This window comes from Tupaia chinensis, unplaced genomic scaffold (assembly GCF_000334495.1).
Source record: "Tupaia chinensis unplaced genomic scaffold, TupChi_1.0 Scaffold000567_1, whole genome shotgun sequence".
Classification (NCBI taxonomy): domain Eukaryota; kingdom Metazoa; phylum Chordata; class Mammalia; order Scandentia; family Tupaiidae; genus Tupaia; species Tupaia belangeri.
In genome coordinates, this window is record NW_006160080.1 from 3,085,600 (window position 1) to 3,106,741 (window position 21,142).

The window sequence follows — 21,142 nt, forward strand, 5'->3', positions numbered from 1 at the left end:
GTATTTGCATTCGGAAGAGAAAATGTTGGAAAGTGAGAGCTGCTTTGACCAAAGAGCACATTGGTGACTTACTTTTTTTTTGATCCAGTGCCATCTCCACGTCCTGACAATTCCTTCCATGAAAATAATGTGTCAACCAGAGTTTCCTCCCTACCTTCAGACAGCGGTTCTGGAACCAACCACTCAAAAAGACAACCAGCGTTTGATCCATGGTGAGTATTTCGGTTTTTGTTTGCACTGTTCTGTTTTGTTTGGTTTTCCTAATTGTAGATTTAAGAGATCAAAGAAACTCTAAGGAATGTTTTAGTTTTCTTTTGCTAGGCCTTTCTTTTTCTTTTTTCTTGAGTATAGGGTGCAAAAGTGAGACTCACACCCCGGGGAATGGCTGTACCATAGTCCCTTCTTTCCGGATCTTGGGCACACACGTACATGTGCCTGGTGTGATTTCAAGTGGCCAGATCCAGGACTTGAACTGCATAGTTGGCCACGTGGGATCCATTTGCCTTAACCTCCATGCCACCTGGTGGCCCCATGCTAGGCCTTTCTTAAGAGAAATCATCGGATAAGAAAAATGGGATTTATCGAGGTGGCAGGTGGCGTGGTGGTTAAAGGAGTTGGATTCCCACATGGCCAACCATAGTTCGAGCCCTGGACCTGGCGACTTGCTTTCTTGCTTTCCCTTTCTCTCTCTCTCTCTGTTTATGTCTGGTCAGAATTAAAAAATAATAACAAATGGAAGTAAATAAATCTTTTAAAAATGTGATTTATCATTATTTGTATTTTTTTCAAGTTCAGCATTATAGACACTATCATCTAAAGGAAATAGATTAGTAAATACCTCATAAGTCTTCCATTGTGTTCTTGTGACATGAATGATGGCTTTTACAGCCTCTTTCCTTTATTTTATTTTATTTTTAAATTTTTCCATAATGCGCATATACTCACCAGAAAGAGGTGGGGAGAAGAGTAAGAAAGCAACCCCCATGTAAGATGGCCATGCCATAACCCCTTCTCACTTCAGGATTTGGGGCACATATACACACGTGCCTGATGTGTTTTTCAAACTGCCTGTTCAGAGACTCGAACTGCATGGTCGGCCCATGTGGGATCCAGCCTCCTTAGCCACCATGTCACTTGCTGGCTCCTCCTTCCTTTATTGACAGTAAACCATATCCAGACACTTTGCTGAGGAGCTTGTGCATTGTCTCAGTTCTCATAATCGGGCTTTGAAATAGGGATCATTCCTACTCTACAGATGAGGAAACTGAAGCTTAGAAAAGTCAGGGACCTCGCTTGGTGTTGGACAGTCGAAGTGAGTAAGATGAGGCCCAGTAAGAGGCTCAGCCTGGTAGCACAGTCAGTAACATACTGAACTGCAGTGCTGGAAACACACAGCCAACTATGGATTCAGATCCCTAGCCCAGTCAACCTGAAACATGCCAGGTGCACACATGTGTTTCCAAGGTCCCGACAAGGTGCATGACAAGGGGAAGGGAATCATGGCATGATGAAACCCTGTCAAGAGTACTTTTTGTTCTCTATCACTTTTGCATGTGCACAAACATGCTTTATTTTGTGAATAAAATAAATAAACTTTAAATAGAAAAAAATATATATATATGGAGGAGTGAGCCAGGAATCAGATTTACATGGGTTCTGACTCCAGAGCTCACGATTTTTGCCTCTCTACCACCTGACTTTCCTTTAGGCTAGGAAGACAGAAATAAGGCAACAACTCTTTATGGTACTATAAAAGCATAGCAGTAGACAGAGTTTCAAGTGATATGGCAACTTCTCTTATCCTTTCATCTTTTAGTGCCCTATGTAATATAAATTTAGGGAGAGAATTTACAACATAGATCACATTCCATAAGTTGGTCTGTCTGGTGAATAAGAACTTTTTTAAATTAAAAAAAAAATTAAAGAAAAAGGGACCAGTGGGTGGCTTGGTGGTTAAGGTGCTGGACACTCCCACATGGCTGACCATGGTTCAAGTCCCAGACCTGGTGACTTGCTTTCTCACTTTCCCTCTGTTTCTCTTTCTCTCTCTATCTTTCTCTGGTCAAATTAAATAAATGAATGAATAAATAAAAATCAAATAATTCTTTAAAAAAACAAGTAGAGCAAAAATTGAAGTTGCACATCATAATGTGCTGTTCTTTGTTAAAAAAAAAATAAATATGGTATTATCCTTGGTTTGATTATCGAACACTGCATGCATGCTTTGAAAATCCATATTTGTATCCCACAAACATGTGCAACAATTAAATATAAATAAGAAATTATAATAAGTAAGTAAAGAAAGAAAGAAACTAATGATAAAAAATAATAATGATGAGGCCAGCAGGAGGCATAGTGGTTAAGGCACTGGACCCCTGGTTTGAGTCCCAGACCTGGTGTCGTGAGACTCACATCTGGTACATGTGCTTGTGTGCTCAAAATCCTGAGAGGAGAGTAGAGGAGAAGGGATTGCAGTGTGGCCATCCCACCCCCCCCCCCTGGGGGATTTCTTGCTTTCTATCTCTCTGGTGAGCACACGTGCCCTATAGCAAAAATCTCTAATAATAATAATAATAATGTACTTTTTTTTTTGGAGAGATTTTTTTTCGCTATAGGGTGTGTGCGTTCGCCAGACAGACAGAGAGAGACATAGAGACAGAAAGTGAGAGACATAGAGACAGAAAGCGAGAGAGGGGGGATGGTCATGCCTCAATCCCTTCTCCTCCATTCTCCTCTTGGGATCTTGGGCACGCACGCACACGCGCCCGGCGTGAGTTTTAAGCCACCGGGTCTGGGACGCGAATCGCGGTCGACTACGTGGGAGTCCAGCAACATAGCCATTATGCTAACTGCTGGTTCCCAATAATGTACTTTTTATTCTCCATGTACTTTTTATTTAGTCTCTGTCTGGAAACCCTGCCCAGAATCTAGATGGGAGGGCTGTTTCTGTGTACTTTGTGAAACTAAGTTCTCCATGCGGAGAATAAAATGGGGCTTCACTAGAGCACATCAGTTTTCTAATAAGGCCAGTCTGCTGGAGAGTCCGTTTCTGATGTTTGTCACCAGAAGTAACAGAAGGGCTTTATGTCAGCACTCCTGATCCTAGATGGTCTCACTGTTTGCCCCTTTTGGCAGGGTTATATCAAGGTGTCAGTGTTAATGTGCCCTCTGGTGAAAATTACTTAGTTATTCTTTAAGAATAATAAAAATCACTTTTCTAATGCTGTAGATACACTTTTTCTACATAATGCATTTTATGTCCATTGCCTTATTTATAAAACAAAACAGTTCTTAACATTAGTGATTAAGCATTTGGGGCCCTGGAAACACATGAGGTAGCACATTAAAAGCACCTAGAACAGTGCCTGGCCCCGTAGGTGCCGTTAATGTCAGAAGCTGCAGTTATAATCATTAATGTCATCTAACATCAGTGTGACTTGTCAGGTGTTCCCCGTCCACTTTACTTTGCTGATAAACTTGGGTGCATTCTCCTTCCATGTGACTATCTTTTGATCTCCAGTATTTAGGAAAGATCTATGCAGTAACCCAAGGGCACAAATACGACCTCTTTTAGTTACCAGGTGTGGTTTTGACACACCATGGGAATAATGTGTAAATTGTGAGAAGGAACTGGCTTTCTCTGGATCGTGGCACAATGAAGTGGTGATGGTTTAAAAAGAACGCCAATGGGGCTGGCAGGTGGCATGGGGGTTAAGGTGCGAGACTCCCACGTGGTTTAAGTGCCAGACCTGACAGCTTGTGTTCTCACTTTTTCTGTCTCTGTCTCTATCTCTGTCTCTGTCTCTCTCTGGTCAAATTTTTAAGAATTAAATAATAAAATAATTTTTAAAAAGCATCAGTTACAGGGGCTGGCAGGTGGCATGGTGGTTAAGGGCACTGGACTCCCACATGGTCGACCAGGGTTCGAGTCCCAGACTTGGTGGCTCGCTTTCTCACTTTCCCATTCTCTCGCTTTCTCACTGTGTCCCTCTCTGATCAATTTTTTTAAAATCAAATAAATAAAGTTAAGTAAAATAATGCTATATATATATATATGCATCAATTACAGATTCCTATAGTCCTGTGAAGAGTAGGTAGGTCAGATCAGAATTATAATAAATCCACATGTGGGATAGGCAGTGTTAGCAGTGCGTTGTTCCTGTCTTTTTGATCATCAGTTTGAGTAGGACTTATTTACGTAGAAACCTGAAAATAGTCGCTTTACAAAGAATGAGAGGCACGGTTGGAACATAGAACTTCAGCCAAGTCCTCATCGAGTCATCCTTCCTCTAGTGTTGCTGTTATGGGGCTTGAGAAGGTTCCAGAATTGCCAGTGATGGATTATCTGTATTCTTTTGCTCTCATACCCCTCATGAAAATGCATCTATGACACTTCTCCTTCATGTGTCACATCTTAGTCTAAGACATTAATTAAACTTTACTCATCTTGATTTTTTTGAACCAGATCTGTAATTGGTTCCTCATTTTCTTTGTATCTGAAAGAAATGCACCTCTGGTGACTGTCACAAAAATACAAGAGCCTTGTTACGGTAACAGTGACTTGCTCTTCCCAAAGTGTTGCTCACCTAAGGGCAGTGCTTCTCCTTGATAGGAGTACTTTAAATGTCTTTAGGAAGTACATTTCTGTACAGTGTGCACATTTCTTACAGTGGGAAGATCAAGCTACTATGTCATATTTTAAAGCCATAAGTCAATATTGTACTCAGAGCTGGGATTCTGGCTGTCTCTGCTATCCAGAGCCCACTCAGGCACTGGGAGATAAGCCATAAGATCTCTAAACAAGAAAAACCAGTTCATGGAGTCAGATTCATCATCTTTGATAGGATAACACCTATCGGTGCCTGTTTATTCTTCTTTTACACCCAGTTTTAGCAGTTGGCACCAGGGCCGTCAGAACAAGCATTAGTGCCGGGAAATGGCAGCATGGGCAGGGAGAACCGCCCCACGCTGTAACTATGAAGAGGAGCAGGTGTTTCTGTCTGTCATCAGGCCCCTGGTGGAAAAATCATAAATGTTAGAGGTATCCACGTAGAAAGTGTGTTTATGAGAGAGGAGCTTTTACATTGCTGAAAAAAAAAAAAAAGACCAAGTGGGGTGTGTGTGCATGCATGCCCAAAATCCTGAGAGGAGAATGGAGAACAAGGGATTGTGGTGTGGCCCTTCTCCCTGGGGGATGATTTCTCGCTTTCTGTCTCTATCTCTGTGTCTCTCTCTGTATCTCTGGCGAGTACATGTACTCTATAGCAAAAATCTCTCCCCCTCCAAAAAAAAGAAAAGAAAGATAAAGTATGTAAAAATAGTTTAGAAAGATTGCTGTCAGAATTGGCTTACAAATCGAGGCTTAGCCAGTAAACGAAGGGAATTGGAAATGCACTGGTTAGGATGAGTGAAGAATTGCCGTAAGTCACGTGCACGACCTCAGTCTTGTTCTCCTTGGAAAGTTAGGATGATGTAGAATCCATTACTTCTCGTCACTGTCACTTGCTGAATTTGGCCTGTCAAATTGTTCGCTGACATTCTCTTCCCACACATTAGCTGACCGCCCTAGTCACACTGCCAGGGCAGGAGAGGTGGCAGGGTAATTAATGCCCCTCACCTCATCACCTCACAATCCGCTGCCCCAAAGTCTGGCCCTGCTGCCTCCTGGTTCCCCAGCTGCCCAATCCCTGGGTGGCGCCCCCCGTCCCAGCTCCCCGTCTGTGAGCAGCTTGAATGAGGTCATACAGCCTGTGTGTGATTTTCTCTGTACCTCCAGCACCTGCCACGGGATGCTGGCCGTATAGAGCACTCAGGAAATGTTGGTTGGCTTTGCCTAGGGCGCTTTTCATTCCTTCCTTTCTTTGGATGAGTCTTTGAACTTCTCTTTTTCCTTTTGGCCCCTGATGGAAGTAGCTGTCCTGATAGACAAGCATGGGAAGGCATCCGTTTACCCCTGGTCCTCACTCCCCCCCTCCTCCCACACTGTTGTGATCAGAGCTGCTGCCCTGGGTGACATGCCAGGTGACTGGATGGTGGGCCTTCCCAAGCTTCTGTCCTGAGATTCTGCCCCACCCCCTTACCCAGTGGGCTCCAAAGCACCTTCTCAATCCCTTTGCACACAGACGGCTTACCAGATCCCTCTGGCTCTCTCCAAGTCTCTCTTAGGCTCTCTGTTCTCTGGGTGCATGTTTCCGCGTAGCCGCTCCCTGGCTCTGCTTTTCCTCTCCATCTCCCTCCCTTCTTAGCTCACTTCCTCTGTCTTTCCTGATGCACACACCCGTGCTTCCTCCTGCTTTACTCCTTCAGTTCCAGGGTAGTTCATTTCCTTTGTGCTTTTGGCCTCTGGGCTGGCTCCCTGCCTGGATCTTAGCCCCATCACCACTGCTCAGCATCAACTTGGCATTTTTTCCTCCCCCTTCCTCGTGGGGTTCCAGTTCATCTGGTGCCTCTGAAGATAGCCTGCAGGGGGGAAGTAACCCCTTTTCCTTGTGTTTTGGGGACTCAGCACTGCAGCACCCGGACTGCACACACTGAGCGGTTTTTTCTGCACCACCTTCTCATTCATTACCTTCCCTTTCCCCAACCTCTCATTTTTCACCTTTTCCTCCATTTCCTCCTGGATAGACTCTTCCTTTCCCGTGCAGAAGCCTGTTTCCTCCTAGGACTGCTGGTTCAAGCCTTCATTTCCTCTCATGCCAGGATTAGCTTTCTTAGAGTAACACCTGGTCCTGTCTGAGATTCTTATGATCAACTCCCCCACAGCCGTCTCCCATCCCCAAAAGATTTGCCAGACTGGAAGGAAGCACTTTTCCCCTGAGCACACTTTTGGTATTTGGTTAGACTTTGATTCTGGTTACTTAAATCTTCCAGCCATTGCTCCAAATATTCTGTTGTGCTCCTGGGTTCTACACAGACACCGTTGTGGAAGGGTATGGCTAAATCATACGCATATAATCCTGTAACTTCTGGAGGTTATGAACATTGAAAATCGTGTCACTGCTTGGACTAGATGCTCGCCAAGTCTCCTTTCCATCTGAAGAGTTGGGCTTTGTGACACCAGGGAACAACATGCTGTGTTGCCTAGACCCCTCCTGGGACTGAGTGCTGTGGCCTGGAGTTCAGTTTAGACGTCTGTCTTTCGGCCCCATGCAAGGTCTCAGCCCCTTAACCTCAAAAGTACTCTTCATAAGAATCGCTGGCCAAATTCCCAGGGCCTAGACCCAGTCTGCTATCCTCCTAACAGTGCAGCCAACACTGAATGATTTAAGGAATCTCATTTTTCGACATTCCACCGTGTCTGAAGTTTCCTAGCTTTGAAAATGATAAATGCATCATTCTGACTTGCATCACTCTGGTTAATTGTATTGGCTGTGTTGTATTAGCAAAACTTTTACTTCAGAACTTGGAATTTGCTCAGTGATGTCAAAAATTGCAGGTCCTAATGAGGTTCAGGAACACGGGGGCATACAGTGCCTGGTTGTACTGCCTGGTGTCCTTTGCAGATTTTAGGCTCAACATTCCTTCAACAGTCACGGCTTTCAGTTCTGCTCTCTCTGTCTCTGTCTCTAAGTCTCTCCTTTATTGTCTTTCATCTTCATTTCTTGGTTTTCAAATTAAATTTTCTCTGGCTTGTAAAAACTTCTGTCTGTACTACATGTCTATTGAAGATTTAGAAGACACTAAATCAATAATCCTACTGTCCAGATATGATAGCTATTAAGATTTTTTTTTTTTTTTGGAGAGCTTTTTGCTATAGGGTGCATGCACTCACCAGAAAGAGACAGAAAGCAAGAAATCACCCCCCGGGGGGGAATGGCCACGCCGCAATCCCTTCTCTATTCTCCTCTTGGGATCTTGTGCACACACACACATGCGCCCTGCATGAGTTTAAGCCACCAGGTCCGGGATTCAAACCGCGGTCGACTACATGGGAGTCCATAGCCATTATGCCAACTGCTGATCCCTGCTATTAAGATTTTTTCTTTCTTCCTTTTCCAAAAACGTCTGTGCGCATGTATGCAGACCTTGTTCTATACCATTGGATTTGCGTAGAAAGTTGTTTTTAATTTGCTGGAGGATCCTTGCACTTGTCAGAGAGACAGAAAGGCAGAGGGAAAGCGAGAAAGCACTCCCCCATGGCGTATGATCCTACTCCAGTCCACTCTCCTCCATCTCTCCAGCCTGTTGGGATTTTGGACACATATGCACATGTGCCTGGCATGTTTTTCAAGCTTCCAGGTCCAGAATGGCCTTGTGGGATCCAGTTCCCTTAATCATTAGGCACAGGCTGACTCCATGGAGGAAGTTTTAGAACCTGCTGTTTTCACTTGATACTGTAGTTTGAATGTTTCTTCATATTAGTGAATAGTGTTTGAAGATACAATTAATTTTTGATAGCTTCATGGTATTTCCTATTAAGTGGCTCTGTAACAGTTTACATAGATGTTTTCGACTTTCATATGTACTGCATCAAATAAAGGCAGGTCGCTGCTTTGCTCATATTTTCTTAGGTGTTATAGTAATGTTATCACTGTTAGCTACTCTAAAACCATGAATATGATTTAACTTTCACTTGCAGCATTTTTGCCACTCTTGGCTTTAGGGAATAGTTAAGAAATCCAGTCATTTGAGAAAATTACTTTCCAGATTCTCATAGATATTCAACTTAAAAAAAAAATAAGTTTTCTTTCTTTCTGTCTGTCTGTCTGTCTTTCTTTCTTTCTTTTAATTTAACCAGAGAGGTACAGAGTGAGAGTGAGAGAGAGGGAAAATGAGAAAGCAAGCTGCCAGGTCTGGGACTCAGACCATGGTCAGCCATGTAGGAGTCCAGCTCCCTTAACCACCATGCCACCTGCCGTCCCCTCATAGATATTCAACTTTAAAACGTGTCTTTTTCAAGAATAACACCAGTCAAATTACTTTTTTAAAGACTGCAAGTTAAATAAAGTCTAATATAGGCCCTCTTTTAATATAAAAATAGCCAGCTTGTTGAGGTCAAGATAGCCTGTTTTCTATCTTTTAGTATTTTCTGTTTTTATTAAGGTACTTCAGGGTGTCAGTGATAGTAAGTTTAATATCTGTTTTTTCAGTTAGAAATTTTTTCCATGAGTGCTTTGTATTAAAACATTAATCTTGTCTATATTTTCCCCAAACTATTTTCATTTTCTTTTAATTGCCAGAGGGCATGTGTGTTCACAGAGAGAGGAGGAGAAAAATGCCCCCCAATGGGACATGGTCATGCTGCAATCCTTTTTCCTGTTTCTCCATCTTGTCAAGATTTGAGTCCTACACACATGCCCAGTGTGTTTTTCTTTTTTCTTTCTTTTTTTTGTAAGAGTTTTTTGTTTGTTTGTTTTGTTTTGTTTTGTTTTGCCATACGGCACAAATAGTCGTCAAAGAGAGATAGTGAGAGGGAAAGTAAGAAATCACCCCCGGGGGGTGGGGGCATGACCACATTGTAATACCTTTTCCTCTGTGGATTTTGGGCATGCACACATACGTGGTTGGTGTTATTTTCAAGCCTCCAAGTCCAGGACTCGAATTCTGGTCAGCCATATGGAGTCCAGAATCCTAACCACCATGTCACCTGCTGGCCCTGCCCAGTGTGTTTTTCAAACCACTGGGACTGGGATTCGAACTTTGGTCAGCCACGTGGGATCTGGCTCCTAATGCACAGCACTTTAACACTCTGCTTCAGGGCCAGTCCTTAACTAAATGTTTGATTTAGTTTTAATGAATAGAGAAAAGGTCTAGTAAATAAGAACTGTCTTGTTTCAGGCAGCTTTTACTTTTATTTATCACGTTTCTATTACAGCATTGATGTCATCCTCAATATCTTGGCAAATGACAAACTTGTTGAGCTAGTTTTAAAAATGGCTAATAACAAACTAGTTGAGCTGGTTTTAATAAATAGAAAAATGAAGATAATGAATGTGTTTCTGTTCTTTCCCTTGGAGAGATACAAAAAAGGCATCCTTTAAGCCACTGTGTACTTTTCAAAATCTCTAATTCTGAGGTTTGCAGCAGCATAAAAACAGTCCTGCCCAGCGTTACAGATCCTTTGTAATAATACTCAAATGGCTAGTTTGAGGGCCTGTGCCCAGGATGATCGTTAACTGTGGTCGATGAGATTTCCTCCCTCCCCTGATTTTTCAGAGGCTCTTTACCCTAAATGTGTGATTCTTCGTGGCTGTTTGAACCTAGTGTCATGCATTTTCAGTTCCCATTTTACTTGTCACACAATGACAAGAGAATGATTGAAAGATCAACATGATAAATATGTCTTCTCATTTAGGAAAAGTCCTGAAAATCTTAGTCATTCTGAACAACTCAAGGAGAAAGAGAAGCAAGGTTTTTTCAGGTCAATGAAAAAGAAAAAGAAGAAATCTCAAACAGTAAGTAGCTGGCCGATTTCTGTATGTCCCTGTATCACTCTGTGAATACTTTATGCTTTGTACATGACAATCAGAGGTAATTATTTCCTTATCGAGACTCGACTTGCATCCACTGTGTGTGTCTTTCTGAAATTCTGTACAACTATCCTCTCACCCAGTCTTCAAGAGTCAAACAGAGCATCTAGGAATAGAAGAAATTTAATTTGGATGAGCGAGAACACTTTCAATCTCTCTCAGTAAACTTCTTATCTATGTGGATTTTGTATACATTTAAAAACTATGAAGATGCAGGATTCATTTCTCTCTGGGAGTTTAAAGATATGTGAGAACTTAGGAGATGGTTTTGGTTTTCACTGAAATCTTGAAATCATAAATAACCATTACTCCTGTTCTCCCCTGGCTGCTTATAGAATTCCCAGGTTAACAAACACATTTTTGGGCTGTAGAGAACAGAGAAAGCGTGGTACCTGGCTTTTCAGGGCTGTTTGGAATAGGAAAGCATGCTTCCCTTGTGATCACACTGGGAGAAGGAATATGCCTCATCTCCCAGGAGCCGCCCTCTGCCTGCCCAATCAAAGGGCCGGCTCCAAGGCACCTTGCACGTTGCATGACCTGCCCAAGCAAGGATTCTGCTGGTTTAGGGACATGAGAAGAAGTGGGAAGACCAGGCCGCAGGACTGCAGCAGGAGCTGTTCTTCACCCATGTGAGGCCTGCTGCCTCCTCTGCTTTATGACACCTTTAAGACTAGACATGGTTGAGTTAGCTGCTTTCAGTGGGTTAGGGCCTAATTTTACTTCCTACATGATTTGCTCTCATTTATTTGAAGAGGAAAAATGTATAATGAAAATGGCCTGTTTGGATGGACTTCATGGTTTCATCTGTAAGATAAATAGATTAGACTCTGTTTCTAAGCCTCTTTCCTTTCTGAAAGTTTTAGAATTAAGACTTAAAGGTAAGTAAAGGTAAGATAGATGATGGTAGCAAATTAACCTGAACTAAAGATTTTTACCTCATGGACGTAATAGAAATATTAATAAAGAACTTCCTAGAGTATTTTTCTAGATCATTCTTTCACTTGTTTGTTCAATGTATATATTTCATTATAAAGTAGATATGAGTTCTTTACAGAAAAAAATGAGGAAAAAAGATCATTTTTAATCTCATCACCCTATCATAATTAGTATTCAGAGTCCAACATCCTTAGCTTTTATTTATTTTTTTTAGGTTTTTGCCATAGGGCATGTGTGCTCACCAGAGACAGACAGAAAGAGGGAAAGTGAGGGATCACACCCCCCACCCCCCGGGGAGATAGCCATGGCACGATCCCTTCTCCTCCATTTTCCTCTCAGGATTTTGGGCATGCATGCACATGGACCCAGTGTGACTTTCAAGCTGCCTGGTCCAGGACTCGAACCGTGGTTGGCCATGTGGGAATCCAGCGACTTAATCACTACACCACCTACTGGCCCCTGCCCTCAGCTTTTTAACCTATGTATATGTTTGTGGAAAGATGGGAATGGTGGTATTAAAATTTTATTAATCATTTTAATCATCCTAATACAGTTTTGTATTCTTGTTTTCTAAATAGTCTGTATCTATACACATTGTATGTTACTATACAGACTTAGTGATCTTCATTTTAATGGCTATATAATATTCCTCAAATGTTTGTTTAAAGGAAAAAAAGCTACCTATATCTAACTGAAGCTCACTTCGAGCAAAATGTCAAATCAAAATGCCACTTAGTCAACTATTACTACATTTGTTAAAACAACTTTTTATCATTGCTCATTGATTATATTTATCCATCGTGAACATTAAACTTAGCTACCTCCTCCTGACCACAGTGATTCTTACTCCAGGGTTTTTGTTTTTAATCACAGGTCTGTAGCCATCATGGGGTGATTAAGTGGTAGAAAGTAGTAAGGATTAAGGAATTGGAGTTGTTTTTGTATATAGATGTAGATGTTGATGTCTGTCTGTCTGTCTGCTTCAAACCAATGTTAACGCTAAAGCTGCTGGGCATGGGAGGCTGAGGCATCTTAGTGAGATGCTGTCTCTTAAAAACAAACAAACAAATTCCAAAGCCCCTGGCTTGTTGTGGCATGAGTAAAATACATCCATGTTGACTGACTTTAATATTCAGAATTTGCTTTAAATGTTAGCTATTTAAACAGTGTGGGTGAGAACAGATAGGAAAATTGCTATTCTCTTTTTTTTTTTTCTTTTTTTTTTTGGAGAGGTTTTTGCTATAGGGTGCGTGCGCTTGCCTCAAAGAGGGAGACAGAGAGAGAGACGGAAAGTGAGAAATCACTCTCCAGGGGGAATGGTCATGCCACAATCCCGTCTTCTCCATTCTTCTCTTGGGATCTTGGCTATGCACGCACACACGCCCGGTATGAGTTTAAGCCACCAGGTCTGGGATTCGAACCATGGTCGACTTCATCAGAGTCCAGCGACATAGCCATTACACCAGCTGCTGGTCCCCTGAAAATTGCTCTTCTCTAGCATTCTTGCCTCTTAAACCTACTTTTATTTTCTTTAGATTTTTGCCATACGATGTATGTGCTTACGGGAGAGACAGAGATGGGGTAAAGTGAGAAGTTACCCCCAAGGAGGGATGGCCACACCCAATCCTCTCTTCATTCTCTGCTTGGAGTTTTGGGCATGTGCACACACGTCCCTGGTGTGTCTTGCAAGCTGCCAGGTCTGGGTCTCGAACTGTGGTGTTGGCCATGTGATATCCAGTGCCTTAACTACAGCACCACCTGTTGGACCCTTAAACTTTCTATTAGATTTTCGAAACTTTTATTTTGATATGTAAAGTAACTATAAAATATCTCTCTGCAGGTCTTAATGCTTTAAGCCTCCCAAACCAAAGGTTGTGCCTCTATGTTTTTTAATTAAAAGAAGAAAAATAAGGACTTCGGGAGTTCCCGAGAGTATTTGGTACAACTTGTCAGACCTCAGGCTGCTAAGCCTGGCATTGGGTTAATAACTCTGCCTTCTTTCAATGAACACTTACTTTAACATAATTAAAGTCAATTTTTTTTCCACTTTCTAGATTTTGGTCAAAGGAAACTTAAGTAAAACAAGCATTGAAAGACTCACGGCATTGTGGCCTTTGCCTGAGATTAAAAAAATTGAAATCTGATGCCTCATACACATAGAGAAGAGTGCAGTTTTACAGTTGAGGTGGATCCCAAATCTAGTTTAACCCCTTTATTTACTTATTTATTTCACTAGGCTAGAACTGAGCCCAGGCAGGTCGTAACCCATCCAGAGTCTCTTAGTCACCTGGGAGAACTAGGACTGGGTTCCCCTGAATACCAAGCCCAGGTGCAGCCCATGGGCCAGTCTCTGTGGCGACCTCTTTAGTGATGCATGTTAAATTCTTCCCTGGGGTTCCTGTCAGTGGAACAAACACAGTTATGGAATATTTTACTGGATGTCTTCATACACACACACCCATAAAAGATGACCTGAATAGCTTCCTATGCATTCCAGTTCCCTGGCAATTCAGATATCCCAATGCAGGGGATGGTGGTGCCAAAAAATAATTCTGTGTTGTAAAGGTGCCTGCTTTGACTCAAGCAGATCTGGAAGCTGCCTTGGGAAAGTTCCATATCCAGAGTTACATAAGCTCTTGGAGCATATGGTGACTTTGCCAACTCGGTAATAGTCTCCTAGTTAGTATCTCAACTTGTAATGAGGCTTCAATGTAAAGATGGAACTTTCTGTTTCTTCGCTTTGAAAACCAGTATTCTGAGCCGCACCAGGTTACTTCCCGCTGGGTACGTGTTTCTAACAGTGTGGGACAAGGGTTCTCAGGCAATGTCAGTCCCCTGCGTCAGAGATACTCCTCTCCCAGGTGATGTTTTCCGGCTCAAGAACTGATCAAGCTCAAAAATGTTTGCAGCATCTCTCGTTTTTCCTAGTAGACGAACCACAGGGTAGTTTTTGGTTTGGGGTTTTGTTTTGTTTTGTTTTGTTTTTGTTTTTTGGTACCGAAGTCCTCTCTAGCAATTAGGAAAAACTTGGAATTCATCAGTAGCTCTTTAAACACAATTCTTTATAATAATCATATTTCTGATAATACTTACATAAATCCTGAAATGTTTTGTAAACAGTACATGATTAGATGTCTGTGGGACTCTAGGCATCAGCTGGAACCACGCTGTACGCTAGTGCCCGTCTTGAATTTACACCATTGACATTTTCATGTCTGGGGGAAAAGGACGCAGAATCTCTCTAAATGCACAGCACAGAGATTTTTTTTCACTGACTATTGGAGGGCTTCCAAGGGCTAGTGGTTTCAATAAAAACACCTTTTTTTTTCTTTTTTTTTTTTTGCCATTAGTTTATTTGTATCTTATATTGCAGACAGAGTCCACCAACGGGGAGAATCCAAGCATCAAGAAATCCCTCTTTCCTCTTTTTAATTCAAAGAATCATTTAAAGCATAGTTCTTCTTTGAAAAAGCTTCCTGTAGTCACTCCACCCATGGTACCCATTTTTACGTATAGTAGCCCTGAAAAACTGCTCCAGTAAACTTGTTTTACTGATGACAACAGCATGTCTTATTTTCATGGGGTCATATTCTCTTTATGCTAGTTAAGTACCTGAGCCAGTTCCATAAATTCTTTGTCATTCTGGATTTTCCAAATCAGTTAAGGTAGTTGAAGCCGAAAGTCTATTAAACTAGTGAATGGCTAGTTTCAATGGTCTGATTAACCAATTGCTGGCAGACAGCATTCAGAAAAGCCCTTATTGCCTGTAAAGAATTCAATGAACATGTACGATTAACAAACATCTTTGCGTTTGGCTTGCAGAGTTTGTTAACTCTTGGTTGGCAGTTTGTTTCTTTGAAACCAAGTTGAATTGACCAAATTCAGTGAGCTCTCAGGCTCCATGAACAAACAGCTTCTATTAGTTGGTAACTTGCTCTTTCTCTTCCTGGCTCTTGGCTTTTGCTGATCACTCAGTGCAAAGCCAGGGCTTTTGCTTGGCATTTGGCCTTGCTCGCCTATGTTCACCACAGTTGGTGAACAGACCAATTGCTTTCATCTGGGATTTGTGGCACAAATTCCCAGCCTTTTCCTAGTGCATTACACTAGATCCAGATTTACTGGGCAGTGGTTTTGGGAATATGATTCAAACCATCCTTTGCCACTTTGCTATCCTTGAAAGCCTAGTAGATTGCTCGAGCACCACCCAATATGGTGTTTGGATCATTTTCCCAGCAGGAAAAAAAAAATGTATTTTATTGAACTGGTTCATAACCTAACTGCAATATGGAATGAGGATACGACGGCAATTCCTGGTACAACCCAATTTAACTGCTCTCTTTTACAGCGACTAAAACTAACAGCATGGGAATGCTTTATGGGTTGAGGTTTTAACAAAGCTGCATGATATCTGCCAATTTTTCCTAATGCAGGGAAAATTATTAAGAGGGCAGCAAAATTAACCAGCATCACTTGCATTGTGAACAAGTGGGAGAGTTTGGGTTCCCTTTTTATTGGACCCTTTTTATAGGGCGGGAAGGTGGTTGAGTTTTGGTTTGGTTTGATTTGCTTTTTGATTTGGTTCTCCTCTTGGGTGTGGTTGCGCATCTTAACTAGGCCTATTGGTGTGCTTATTGAATCCTTGTCCGTATTTTGCTCTAGGTGCCCAACTCCGATGGCCCTGATCTTCTAACATTACAGAAAGCCATTCATTCCGCTGGCACTCCAAGCAGCAGACCAAAGGAGTGGCGCCCTGAGAAGATCTCAGATCTGCAGCCCCAAGTGAGTGGAACCGGGATGGCTCAAAGACTCTCCATTCTGCAGGAGTTGTCTGTCCTGAGGGGAGGGCAGGGGGAGAAAACTGAGCCTCTTGATGTTACAGTTGTACAAGGCTGTGGCAGTGGCCAGTGCATCACGGCAGTCAGGATGAATCTTGCTTCAGTGGCCCATGTTCTACTAGGAAAAAAGTGAGCTTCCCCACACTCTCACCTAGCTGGGAGATAGGAGGTGAAGCAACAAAGAAGACATAGTCCCAGCCCACGATATTCAATGGTCCAGGAGAGAGAGAAGATCTATAAAGAACCACATTCATGGGGCCAGCAGGTGGCATCGTGGTTAAGGTGCTAGACTCCCACATGACTGACCGCGGTTCAAGTCCCAGACCCAGCAGTTTGAAACTCACCCCAGGTGTGTGTGCGTGTATGCGTGCCCAACACCCTGAAAGGAGAATGGAGAAGAACAGATTGTGATGTAGCCATCCGCCCAGGGGGATGATTTCTCACTCTCTTTCTCTCTGTCACTCTGGCGAGCGCACACACCCTATAGCGAAAATCTCAAAAGGTGAGGTATGCATAAAGCATAGGGGGAGGATAGCAGAGATGTTGGGAGGCTCTAGGTGTCATGGAAAGGGGTAGCATAAATTGGGCCTTGAAAGACAGATGTGATCAAGTTTCTTGAAAGACTGTTTCAACTTTTGAAGTCCATACTAGTTTTGACAGAAAACAGGCAAATGGTTGCATTGGGAACTACATGTTAGACAGGATTCTGTAGTCACGTTTATCAGCTAAAATGGGAGAATCAGCAGAAATCGAGTCAGTACCTTTATCAGGGAACTGAGGCTTATCTCCTTTAAACAAATATTTTGATCAAAAATGATTTAGTAGTCTTGGGACCAGCAGTTAGTGTAATGGCTATGTCGCTGGAATCCCATGTAGTTGACCGCGGTTCGAGTCCCAGACCTGGTGGCTTAAACTCAGGCCAGGCACGTGTGTGTGCGTGCCCAAGATCCTGAGAGGAGAACGGAGGAGAAGGGATTGCGGTGTGGCCATCCCCCCTGAGGGGTGATTTCTCATTTTCTTGTCTCTCTGTCTGTCTGGCGAGCGCCCACACCATATAGCAAAAACCTCTCCAAAAATAAATAAATAAATAAATAAATACAATTTAAAAAAACCGATTTAATAGTCTTAACTTTTCAGTATCCTGTAATGAGCATAATAATATAATCTACCTTGGCTTGGTTTCTGGTTATGGTTAGGATTTTATAAACCCACTATCCCTCTGCACTGTAGTTTCTCATAAGCTTCATGAGCTTCTGAGGCTGTCGAGTTTCTTGTGTCTGGAATTAACCACAGAGTTTTGTGACTTGGGGGACGTGGGGCTGACTTGTTTTAAGTTTTCCCTTTATTCTCTTTAACTGTAAGCTGTTCCTTAGAGCTGCTGACAGGGACTCCCCAGCTGCCATTCTATTTGCCTGGCCTTTTCTGTTTTCTGCTTCTCACATAAAATGGGCTGGGGGGATGGAGGGGCACAGAGAACCAAACAGCCACATTTATTGGATCTGTACCCAAACCAAGAACACAAAGCTCTGCATGAGGGCCTAATGTTCTATTTCCAATCAAAAACAAAAACAAAAATGAGGCTTTAGAACCTTCTTTGTGAAACCATTTCTTTTGCCAAGAAGCTCTTTTCAAATGACTTTCTATCTCCAGCCGAATCCAGATTGCTTGGCAGTTACACATGGTCAGGGCTGCAAACATCATCAAGAGTAGGCTGGCCTCATGGTGTGGTGGTTAAGTGCTGGCATAGGGAGCCAGATCCCACATGGTGGACCACAGTTCAATTCCCAGTCCTTGAGACTTGAAAAACATGGCAGGCGCCTATGGATGTGTGCCCACAATCCTGACGGAACAAAGAAATGGAGGAAAAAGAATTGTGGAGTGACCATGCCCCATTGAGGGGTCCTTCTCTCTCTTTGTCTCTCTGTCTTACAAGTACATGCAACTTCTGCCAATTAAGAAAGAAATCACTAGGGCCAGCAGATGGTGTGGGGTTAAGGTGCTGAATTCCAATATGGCTGACCACAGCTCAAGTCTCATACCTGGCAGCTTAAAATCACACTGGGTGCATGTATGTGCATGCCCAGAATCCCCAGAGGAGAATGGAGGAGAAGGGAGGACTGTGTAGCCACCCCCCAGGAGTGATTTCTCACTTTCCCTTTCTCCATCTCTCTCCAGTAAACACACAATGCACTATGGCAAAAACCTTAAAAAAAAATCACCAGGAGTCTCACTGTGTTATCACACCGAATTAATAAAATACAATAGAACCAAGAAGACAGTTCCGAGCCTCGTGGTGTGCCATACCGTGCTGCGTGCCGAGGGGATCACTGAGCCCTCTTAGCAAGACTGAAATGGCCATGGAGGCTACTCCCTAGGAGCAGCTTCAGCCTGGGTCAATTCTCAGACCATTTACTTGGGTCTCAGTGCCCTGTTCTTGCGAATCTAGTGGTGTTCCTAGAGATCTTCCACATTGTATTTAAACTGTGCTGGGCCCTTAAAAAGCAGGTCCCTTGTACCATGACACCCAAGTAGAGGCACTCTGAGGATTGGCAGTCGGAGATGCCCTGAGACTGGGGTTGTGGCACAGCAGCAGTGATTGGCTGAGTTTCCGAGTGCTTTCCAGGCCTCTTCTGATAAGACCCTCACGTGCTCTAAGGTAGAGGCAGAGGAAGAGGTAGAGGAGGGTGAGTGAGGAGATGGAGGCTCAGTGGTTACCTGTGAGTAGTTGGCCAGTGAGGGGCAGATTGCTCCCAGGACCCTGTCCTCTGACTTAAAGCCAATCTTCCGCCATGACGCAGCACCCTGTAGAGCCTTTGGCCAGCAGCCACATTGTGTGGGCACAGGCTGGTAGGAGCTGCTGCGAGCCTGTTGGCAGTTGAAGGTCTCCTATGAGTGGGTTGTCTTTCAGATCCTGTAAGGGTTATACTTGTTTCTTTGTGCACCTCCCCCTATTTTTTTTAATACCAGAGGATGTATGTGGTTGGGGAGAGTGTGTGTGCACGAGCACACCCCAAAGGGAACTGGTCATAGTTCCATCTCCTTTCTCTAGTTCTTCATCCCATCAGGATCCTGGGCACATGTGCATGCACCCAGCATGTTTTCAGATCAATGGCAACTTGAACCCTGATAGGCTCTGTGATATCTGGCTCCTTCTGCGTACTACCTAACCACTGCACTACAAGGCATGCCCTGCATTTTTTTTTCTTTTTTGGAGAGGTTTTCGCTATAGGGCGTGTGTGCTTGCCAGACAGACAGCGAGAGACATAGAGACAGAAAGTGAGAAATCACCCCCCGGGGGGGATGGCCACGCCGCAATCCCTTCTCCATTCTCCTCTCGGGATCTTGGGCATGCATGCACACGCGCCCGGCGTGAGTTCTAAGCCACCGGGTCTGGGATGCGAACTGCGGTCGACTACGTGGGAGTCCAGCGACATAGCCATTACGCTAACTGCTGGTTCCCTGCCCTGCATTTTTATTGCTCAAGCCATACCCTCTCCTCTCAAAGACATAAATACAAAAAAGTAAAATTGCAGGGGTCGGGGACAGCAGGTGGCATAGTGGTTAAGGTGTTGGATTCCCACATGGCTGATTGCAGTTCGAGTCCCAGACCCAGTGGTTTGGAAAATCTCAACAAATAAGTAGATAAATAGATAGATAGATAGATAGATAGATAGATAGATAGATAGATAGATAGATAGATAGATAATTTTTAAAAATTGCCTCAAGGGAACATTCAAATTTTGTAATATGGGGCCAGCAGGTGGTATGGTGCTGGACTCCCACATGGCCAACCACAGTTCAAGTCCCAGACCTGGTGGCTTGCTTTCTCACTTTCAGTCTCACTCTTGTTCTATCCTTCTCTGGTCAAATTATAAATAAATAAATAAATAAAGTTAAAATAAAATAAAATAATTTTTATAAAACTATTCTGTAATATCAAAGGAAAGAAATTTGGGACTATAAGGACAAAGGGGGCTCCACAGTTTGTAGCTGAGTGAATTGCTACCTAACTAAAGCACATTTTTTCGGTTTCTCTTGCAGCTAGATATGGTCACGTGCTTAAGTTCTAGCCAGTGACCTATAAGTGGAAGCATGATCTGGAGCCTTGGGGAAGTCTTCTCAAAAGGGAGGGGGCAAATCCCTTCTTTTGTTCTTGGTCCTTGCTGCTGGTAGAAGCATGAGACCCCACAGTAAGGCCAGGATGCAGCCAGATCGAAGGAGCCTGGCCTAGGGTCAGATGCCGCACCAGCATTAGATGCCTCATCTAGGTTTCTGGGCTTTTCTACTTAACGACAATAACTCCAGTCTTGTTGGAAGAAAACCTAAAGAATAGAGATTTGGACTGTCTCCCACCCCCACCACATGTGTGGCCTCCCTGGCTCTGTCTAGCCGGCTCGGATCTGAGCTCCATCTTCTCCCTGCTTTCTGGTCTGCTCTGAATTAAAGCCTGCATGCATTATACTTTCTTTCAGAGCCAGCCGTTAAAATCACTGCGCAAGCTGTTACATCTCTCTTCAGCCTCGAATCACCCGGCCTCCTCAGATCCCCGCTCCAGCCTTTAACAGCTCAACAAGCCAAAAATTCCTTCTCAGAAATTCGGATTCACCCCCTGAGCCAGGCCTCTGGTGGAAGCAGCAACATCCGGCAGGAGCCCACATCAAAGGGCAGGCCAGCCCTCCAGCTGCCAGGTCAGATGGATCCTGGTTGGCACGTGTCCTCTGTGACCAGGAGTGCCACAGAGGGGCCTTCCTACTCTGAACAGCTGGGTGCCAAGAGTGGGCCCAACGGGCACCCTTATAACAGAACCAATCGCTCAAGAATGCCAAATCTGAACGATTTAAAAGAGACAGCCTTGTAATTTGTGCTGGGGTAGGGGGCGGAGGGTAAGCCAGCGGGGAGGGG

The 21,142-nt window shown here is 43.4% G+C and overlaps 1 protein-coding gene across 1 annotated transcript in view; it reads left to right on the forward strand.

Moving 5' to 3' along the window:
* CDKL5 (cyclin dependent kinase like 5) overlaps positions 1–21,130 on the forward strand; it is a 143,212-nt gene extending 122,082 nt beyond the window's left edge. Inside the window, 5 exon segments of the mRNA XM_027775474.1 lie at positions 89–212; positions 10,295–10,394; positions 16,065–16,184; positions 20,713–20,788; positions 20,791–21,130. Of these exon segments, the coding sequence (XP_027631275.1) occupies positions 89–212; positions 10,295–10,394; positions 16,065–16,184; positions 20,713–20,788; positions 20,791–21,098 (728 nt within the window). The 3' untranslated portion in view covers positions 21,099–21,130.
* Positions 21,131–21,142: the final 12 nt, after the last annotated feature.